At 40.9% G+C, this 9,125-nt stretch overlaps 1 protein-coding gene across 2 annotated transcripts; it reads left to right on the forward strand.

Moving 5' to 3' along the window:
• The first annotated feature begins 2,333 nt into the window (after nucleotides 1-2,333).
• Nucleotides 2,334-8,024, forward strand: LOC311141829 (VIP36-like protein). Of its 2 annotated transcripts, XM_084177316.1 has the most exons (9): nucleotides 2,379-2,589; nucleotides 3,453-3,571; nucleotides 3,888-4,005; nucleotides 4,220-4,302; nucleotides 4,452-4,475; nucleotides 6,199-6,360; nucleotides 6,458-6,572; nucleotides 7,027-7,143; nucleotides 7,264-8,024. In XM_084177316.1, exons 1-9 carry the CDS (start codon nucleotides 2,397-2,399, stop codon nucleotides 7,404-7,406), a joined length of 1,074 nt encoding a protein of 357 aa, XP_084033442.1. In that variant the 5' UTR covers nucleotides 2,379-2,396; the 3' UTR covers nucleotides 7,407-8,024. The 2 variants fall into 2 exon arrangements, with proteins under 2 accessions (XP_084033443.1, XP_084033442.1); XM_084177317.1 differs by lacking the exon at nucleotides 4,452-4,475 and having other exon boundaries at nucleotides 2,334-2,589.
• Nucleotides 8,025-9,125: the final 1,101 nt, after the last annotated feature.

The following is a 9,125-nucleotide window of genomic DNA, read 5'->3' on the forward strand; positions in this document are numbered from 1 at the left end:
CTCGTCATTGTTGGTAATCAAGCCTACTACTGTTGTGTCGTCTGCAAACTTGATGATTGAGTTGGAGGCGTGCTTGGCCACGCAGTCATGGGTGAACAGGGAGTACAGGAGGGGGCTGAGCACGCACCCTTGTGGGGCCCCAGTGTTGAGGATCAGCGAACTGGTGATGTTGTTTCCTACCTTTACCACCTGGGGGCGGCCCGTCAGGAAGTCCAGGACTCAGTTGCACAGGGCGGGGTTCAGACCCAGGGCCTCAAGCTTGATGATGAGCTTGGAGGGTACTATGGTGTTGAATGCTGAGCTATAGTCAATGAACAGCATTCTTACATAGGTATTCCTCTTGTCCAGATGGGATAGGGCAGTGTGCAGTGTGATGGCGATTGCATTGTCTGTGGATATATTGGGGCGGTAAGCAAATCGAAGTGGGTCTAGGGTGACAGGTAAGGTAGAGGTGATATGATCCTTGAGTAGTCTCTCAAAACACTTCATGATGACAGAGGTGAGTGCTACAGGGCGATAGTCATTTAGTTCAGTTACCTTTGCTTTCTTGGGTACAGGAACAATGGTGGCCATCTTGAAGCATGTGGGAACAGCAGACTGGGAAAGGGAGAGATTGAATATGTCCATAAAAACACCAGCCAGCTGGTCTGCGCATGCTCTGAGGACGCGGCTAGGGATGCCGTATGGGCCGGCGGCCTTGCGGGGGTTAACATGCTTAAATGTCTTAATCACGTCGGCCACGGAGAAGGAGAGGCCACAGTCCTTGGTAGTGGACCTCGTCAGTGGCACTGTGTTATCCTCAAAGCGGGCGAAGAAGGTGTTTAGCATGTCTGGAAGCGAGACGTCAGTGTCGGCGACGTGGCTGGTTTTCCTTTTGTAGTTCATATCACCACAGACAACAGCGGTACTATCAGTACAGTCAACTCCTACTATACTCTTTACCAGTCTTTCCACCAACACCAGACCACTGCAACCAACTCCCTTCCCTAATTTATTCTATTTTATTCCATTATATTGTTGTTAAATCATTATTATATAGACTATAATGAAATAACACGATATATTATATTATTATTATTATTATTATTATTGTTATTATTATATAGAGTTCTACAGTCTATTGCATGCGGACCAATGGAGTGTGTGGAGTAGAAAGTGTTGCTGAGTATATAGACCTCAGTCCACCATGAAATAGCTCCATACTTATATAGATTATACAGACCCTACGGAGTAATCCCCACCACACTTTAACATCGGCACAAATAATAGTTTTTTCTCTATAAGCCAATATGTAATGCATATACAGTGATTTGCATTGTGGACAATGTAATTTGCGGAGTAAATGGCCAGCAACACTGCATTACTCAGAGCCCCATGAAATGACACCAGATTTTACAGACCCTAATGCAGGGATCATCAACTTGATTCAGCTGCGGGACAATTTTCTTTCTTGAGTGGATGGTCGGGGGGCCCGAAACATAATTACAAATAATTTGTGTACTGTAAATTGTCCTCAAGAAGCTCAAACGGACAAAATGTTTGACTAAAACATAATCATTTCAATCCTTGCTTACATTTGTATATATGATCAAGTATCTCTTTATTATGCATGGGAATACTTGGGAACAGATTTCTTAAATAAAAATTACTTGGAGCCCTGGTGTTTTTACAATGAAAATTGATTTTTTTCTTTTTTTTTCTTTTTGCTCAGAAGACAAATAAAACCAAAAAGCCGCCAGTTGGGGAACCTGCCCTACTGAGAACCCCCCACCCACTTTTACATCAGCACAAATAATATTTTTTTCTCAAGTTATTTGCATTGGGGGCATTTATTTGACATTGAAACATGTTTTAAAACCCAAATGTAATGCAAATGTCACTTAAATATGAACAAAGATGAATCATTGTTAATGTTTAGAGAATTATTTTTCACACATCATGAATAAATGGGTGATTTAGCAAATACGGCCTTTTTGAGTCTCAGGGTTAGATTTTTAAGAAAAAATGCTAATTTAGATTATTTTTATTTCACCTCCATTAAGTAGAGACTAAAATAAGTGTAAAAAAAAAATTCTCAGCTTTCAATATGTTTTTTAAATGTTATTTTCTAAAGCACTTCATGTCTGGATTTCACTGTTTTACACTGTTTTTGTCCTGTGTCACACCCAGACTTTTGACATTCTGCTATGTATTACACTTACAAAAGTCTTGATAGTTAGAAAATATTTAATGCACCTGTTTAAAAAATTGTCAAATAAATTGAAACTATATACATATTAGATGTGTATAAGCCATTTGTTACATTTTCTTTGTTTTATACAGGTTTTCTACAGTCACGAAGTTCCGTGACCCGGAAGCACTTTTTTGGTGTTGCTGACGAGTTGCTGATCGCCATAATGAACAAGTGTAATCGGTTTCGGATGAGCAGTTTTCAAATATTTGATTTAATGTTTAATCAGCGAAATATTCATGAATTAACATGTCTGTTTGCTGTTGTACTTCTTTTAACCTGCCAGTGTCTGGCAGACGATGGATACGAGATGGATGACTTTTTAAAAAGGGAGTACTCGCTTACAAAACCATACCAAGGTAGGCTATCCAAACGCTTTGCTGGCTTTAGTTTCACAATCAGTATTATTTTGCTTTCCAGACAATGTTCACAAAAATTATCATTTGTATTGTACAAAAACACTGTTGAGTTATTCATCAAATACGTATTATATTATTGTCTGAGATAGTTATTGGCAGAATAGTGTTAACTCAACTAGCTACAGGGCAAACCATACCAAGGTAGGCTATCCAAACGCTTTGCTGGCTTTGGTTTCACAATCAGTATTATTTTGCTTTTCAGACAATGTTCACAAAAATTATCATTTGTATTGTACAAAAACACTGTTGAGTTATTCATCAAATACGTATTATATTATTGTCTGAGATAGTTATTGGCAGAATAGTGTTAACTCAACTAGCTACAGGGCTTCCCAAACACGGTCCTGGGGACTACACTGCTAATTCAAATAATCAGCTCATCATTAAGCTTTTATTATTTGAATCAGCCGTGTAGTGCTAGGGCAAAAACACAAGTGACATCACCTCATAGAATTGCATTTGATTGCACATTGATTCACAAAACGGAAGCTGGTAGATTATTGACAGTAAAACAATAGGGTGTAGTTATGTAAATGGGGTTTACATTTTTGGAGGATTGTGTAATCAAAAGTGGATCACCATATTAAACAACCATTTAGTACTGAAACTATGGGTAGTTAGGTACTTTACAAATTGGTCCCTAGTCTAAAACGTCTTGACAAAAATCCAAATTTGTTCTCGAAGGTGAGCAAAAGTAATTTTCACATTGTTGTGATCAATGGTGAGAACACTGGACAAAGATGTCCCTTTTAAACTTCCTATATCAAGTTATGCATAGTGATTGATTGTGTTTATTTGTGTAGGTTTGGGCTCCTCCAGTTCCTCTTATTGGGACCTGATGGGCAATGCCATGATCACCACTGAGCATGTGCGACTTACCCCTGACTTGCAGAGCAGACAAGGAGCAGTGTGGAGCCGCGTTGTGAGTATAGCTCTCTCCATCCCTAAGTAAACACCAGCACACTACTGCTTATCCTTGAAACCCCTACATCTCTGCACTTAAGAAAATACATCGTAGTCTAGCTTTAGGCCTAGCAGACAGGCCACAAAGTATGGCAAACACGTCACCTCATTTGTAGTGACAATACCATAGATTAGGCATATGCTTCCTGACTACATGTACAACTCTATAGCACATAGCATTTCAATATACCATGACAGGTAACATGCCATGCTACAACCAGCTTTTCCTCATTCACTGTACTGTCTGTATCTGTCTGTATGCGCTCCTACTGCAGCCGTGTTACCTGCGGGACTGGGAGCTGCAGGTGCACTTTAAGATCCACGGCCACGGGAAGAAGAACCTAAATGGAGATGGAATTGCCCTGTGGTATACCAAGGAACGCATGCAGACCGGTACTGAGCTTGCACTGTCTAATACACAAACCAGGGTTATGTCCCAAAGCGCACCCTATCCCCTATATAGTGCACTACTTTTGTCCAGCACCCATAGGGTGCCATTTGGGACGCACACCAAGGTTGAAAGATAGTCTCTAGTCTTGTGGTAATATTACAATGATCTCAGCATGGTCTTCCTAAAGTGTTGACTGCCAGGGTTTATCACCTGCAGGTCCTGTATTTGGAAACATGAACCTCTTCACCGGCCTTGGCGTGTTTGTGGACACCTACCCCAATGAAAATAAAAACCATGAGGTATTACACTAACCCCCCTACGCTCACTCACACTCACTCAGGTGGACAGCCTATTCCCAAACACTGATTGTGTATAATTGGTTTGGGTGTGCAATGTTGTGTGTTAACGCTGCGTCCTGTGTTTCCTTGCATCCCGGTTGGGCACACAGAAGAAGTACAATCCTTCGACTCAGGTAGCTACAGTAACCTATCAGCCAATTCCAGTCATCCTCTGGATGCTTATTTATTTCTAACCTCAACACTCCACCTATCCCATCCATGTTGACTAACCCACATCAGACATATCTCATGTCTCATCTCATCCCTTTTGTGTCATGCAATATGTGGTGTATGAACGTACAGACGAGTGTCAGAAGTTGTTCCTGTTTACCTAAGAAATGTGGATCTTGCAGTGCTTCATGCATTTAGTCACTAATTGTCTGTCAAATGGCAACATATTTTCTATATAGGGGTCATTTCAGCAAGCCATGACACCCACCATCTGATTGTTCTGAAATCATTTCTGTAGTTAGAAACAGATAAGATTAGCATTCCTGTAACATAATTTTTTGGAAATATAATTAGATCTCTGAGAAATTAAGCTAATTGATTGCACCCAGATTGGCCATTTTTATTTATAGGATTCATAAGACATGAGGAATCCAAAGAAATGGTCAAAAGCCACCCACGTACCCCCCACCCCACCCCCACCCCCCATGACAATCCCACCCCAACGAGTATACAGTATCAGTTCTCTATGTCTGACATATAGTATGGAGCTGCAACTCTGAGTATTATTTCTTCATCCTATGTAATGTATTCCCAGCTAAAAAAAAAAATTATCTCGTTCAGAGAAATTAGTCATTGAAGTTGTTAGTTTTATGTCCCATCCTACATCCTGATAGTAACAGGTTCTGACCACTAGATGGTGCCGTTTCTGCTATAAGAGAATATTAGAATCCCTCAATGTTAGAGGGATAGTTTACCCAAATTACAGTCATCCTCTGGCTTCAGCTTTTCGGTTTTTATTCATTTGTAAACATTTCTAAAAACATAATTCCACTTTGACATTATGGGGTATTGTGTGTAGGCCACTGACACAAAATCTATATTTTATCCATTTTAAATTCAGGCTGTAACACAACAAAATGTGGAAAAACTAAAGGGGTGTGAATACTTTCTGAAGGTACTGTAAACCTAACAACTTCGATTACTAATTTCTCTGAACGGGGAAAAAAACATCACCAAATTCACTGGGAATACTTTACATAGGACGAAGAAAACAATCCAAGCCGCAGCTCCATACTACTTGTTAGACATAGAGAACTGATAATATATACTCGTTTTTGGGGTCGGATTGGTGTGGGGGGGCTGTGGATGGCTTTTGACAATATCTTTGGATTCCTCATGTCTAACTCATTGTTAGAAAAAAGTTTCGTCCAAATCAGATGTTAGGTACTATATTTATTGAATATTATATGAATCCTATGAATTAAAATGGCCACTTTGGGTGCGATCAATTAGCTTAATTTCGCAGAGACCAACAAAATGTTGCAGGAATGTTAATATTATTTGTTTCTAACAGGAACAATTTAAGAACAGTCTGAGATGGTGGATGTCAATCCTATTTCTTGTGCTTTTCTTGCGGTGGAATGACTCATAGTGAACTTCTTTTGACCAAAGTAGTGCACTACATAGTGAATAGGGTGCCAATTCAGACGCAACCAGTGTGTTTTAAAGGGATACTGCGAGATTATTTTAGTTATTTTAGCATTGGCTCGTGAAACCACCTCTTAACTTCCTTCATACATAAAAATGGTATCCATGAGTTCATCTGGGTAAGTCATCTGGCAGTATCCCTCTGGTCACTGATTGACATTATCATCTGGCTTATCATAACTACCTCTGTCTCTGCAGAGGGTCTTTCCATACGTGTCTGGGATGGTGGGGAACGGGACTCTGGCTTATGAGCACGATCGTGATGGCCAGTCCACAGAGCTTGGCGGGTGCACGGCCCTAGTGCGCAACATCCCCCATGACACCTTCCTCCTCATCAGATACACCAAAAACAGACTGACGGTGAGAGAAACAGCTCCATGTTCAGCTCCATGTTCAGTAAAGCGTTCACTAACATATTACATTTTTATTGACCTATGTTTGACCTCCTGACCTACAGATCCAGATAGACGTTGATGGTAAACAGGAGTGGCGGGACTGTCTGGACCTTCCAGGGGTACGTCTGCCTCGGGGCTACTTCTTTGGAGCCTCCTCTGTTACTGGAGACCTGTCAGGTACTGGGCCTCTCTCTGAACATCTCAGAACAACACTGTTTTTGTGGTTCACCATCTGCATTCTTCTCACCGGTTTTTGGAATCAGTTCATAGCAATCAGATCTATGTCAATTCTGAATGGAGAATGGTGGAGAGCCTGTGGTCTAGCGGTAACACTAGAGACCGGGGTTTGATCCCCGCGTCCACGCTTCATACTGTGCTCCCACTTTCCTGTGAAATGTAAAATAATGTTGGATTGTATTGATTTAGGGGCGGCAGATAGCCTAGCGGTTAAGGGCGTTGGGCCAGTAACCGAAAGGTTGCTGTTTCAATTCCCTGAGCCAACTAGGTGACAAATCTGTCTGTGCCCTTGAGCAAGGCACTTAACCCTAATTGCTCCTGTAAGTCGCTCTGGATAAGAGCGTCTGCTAAATGACTAAGTCAAATGTATTTCTTCTTTCCTCTCATTTCCTAGACAACCATGATCTCATCTCTATGAAGCTGTACCAGCTGACTGTGGAGCGTTCTCAGGAGGAAGAGGAGGAGGAAGAGCTCATCCCCAGTGTTGATAACTTTGAGCACTTGAACAAAGGTAAGATAATACAAGCCAACATTTTCAAAAAAGGTGTGATATTTGTTTTTGTCCGTCCAGTTTCAATTGAACTGTAGCATGTTATTTTTTTTCTTCATGGTTGTTTGTCTTTCATTACAGTGGAGGTGCAGGAAGAGGGGATGAGTGGAGTCCAGCTCTTCTTCACCATAGTCTTCTCTGTCATTGGTGTCTTTGTACTGGGGGTGGTGGCGGTGGTCATGTACGGGCGCTGGAAGGAGAACAGCCGCAAACGCTTCTACTGAGAGGGAGAGCTGGATAGTCTATGGCTCCGTCCCAAATGGCAACCTATTCTCTTTACAGTGCTCTACATTTGACCATGGCCTATAGGGGTCTAGTCAAAATTAGTGCTCTCTGTTGGGATAGGGTGCCATTTGGGAAGTAGTGTGAGAGAGGGATACTCTATGTGAAGGAGCACAAGAGTGAGAATGAGGATATAGATTTTTAAACATACAACAAACATGCTGTCTGCCGTACATAGATTTACTACATAACAATCCTCTTACCTCAATGATACTTCAACTGAGATAAATGAACCCATCTCGGACCATCTCGGCCAAAAGAAATCAAATGTGACCCTTTTTTCAATTCTTTTTTATACTGTGAGATTAATCTTTTTTGCCTTTTGTTTCACCTCAGTGTTGAACGTAAACCCCGAAGCTAGCTAATGTAGGGAAGGAGACAATGACCTGTGAATCACTGACACTGTCATCAGCACACTGCACTCACTTCTATGCAGTGTGCATGATGGCTTCCAGCCTTGCTGCCATTTTCTGCCGTTGAGACTTCAGAATTGATTGCACTGACATGAAATGCCCATGAGAAGGCTTATATTGAGCTGCCATAATAACTAAGTAATGAGAGATAGAATTGTTCTGAACTAAAGTGCCTAGCTAGGGCCAGTGTAAGACCAGGGCCCATATTTACAAAGCATTTCAGAGTAGGAGTGCCGATAGAGGATCAGTTTGGCCTTCAAGATAGTAATGAATAAAATGATATTGACAGGGGAACTGATCCTAGATCAGCAGTCCTAATCTGAGATGTTTTCTTGAATACGGGCCCAGGTATCACAATGTACATGCTCATCCTCTAGTTCTATGTTTTGGTTCATGAGCTAACTTTTGGCTCTTGGTTCTGTATTGCTGTGCTGTAACTACCATTTATCTATCGTACTGTACAGGTAATTGGATTGTTTTCTCTGAGATGCTCTACCCTCCTTTGTAGGTTTTGAGTTGTTAACTATTGTCCACCAGCCATCATGTCAAGCACACAACTATCTCAAGCACTTAATCAAAACAGATCATCTAACCTGTGGCGAATATATACACTACCAGTCAAAAGTTTGGACACACCTACTCATTCAAGGGTTTTTCTTTATTTAACAATTTTTTACATTGTAGAATAAGAGTGAAGACATCAAAACTATAATATAATATGCCATTTAGCAGACGCTTTTATCCAAAGCGACTTACAGTCATGTGTGCATACATTTTTACGTATGGGTGGTCCCGGGGATCGAACCCACTACCCTGGCGTTACAAGCGCCATGCTCTACCAATTGAGCTACAGAAATAACACATGGAATCATGTAGTAACCAAAAAAGTGTTAAACAAATCAAAATATATTTTATATTTGAGATTCTTCAAATAGCCACCCTTTGCCTTGATGACAGCTTTGCACACTCTTGGCAATCTCTCAACCAGCTTCATGAGGTAGTCACCTGGAATGCATTTCAATTAACAGGTGTGCCTTCTTAAAAGTTAATTTGTGGAATTTATTTCCTTCTTAATGCGTTTGAGCCAATCAGTTGTGTTGTGACAAGGTAGGTATACAGAAGATAGCCCTATTCGGTAAAAGACCAAGTCCATATTATGGCAAGAACAGTTCAAATAAGCAAAGAGAAACGACAGTTCATCATTACTTTAAGACATGAAGGTCAGTCAATACGGAAAATGTCAAGAAC

The sequence above is a fragment of the Coregonus lavaretus genome, assembly GCF_964263955.1.
Source record: "Coregonus lavaretus genome assembly, chromosome: 14".
Lineage (NCBI taxonomy): Eukaryota > Metazoa > Chordata > Actinopteri > Salmoniformes > Salmonidae > Coregonus > Coregonus lavaretus.

Bases quoted from the DNA above. Each gene is read 5' to 3' on its own strand.
- LOC311141829 (XM_084177316.1), top strand. From the start codon at position 2,397: ATGAACAAGTGTAATCGGTTTCGGATGAGCAGTTTTCAAATATTTGAT. The intron at 4,006-4,219 runs GTACTGAGCTTG...TATCACCTGCAG, and splicing joins CAAGGAACGCATGCAGACCG to GTCCTGTATTTGGAAACATG. The intron at 6,573-7,026 runs GTACTGGGCCTC...CTCATTTCCTAG, and splicing joins TGTTACTGGAGACCTGTCAG to ACAACCATGATCTCATCTCT.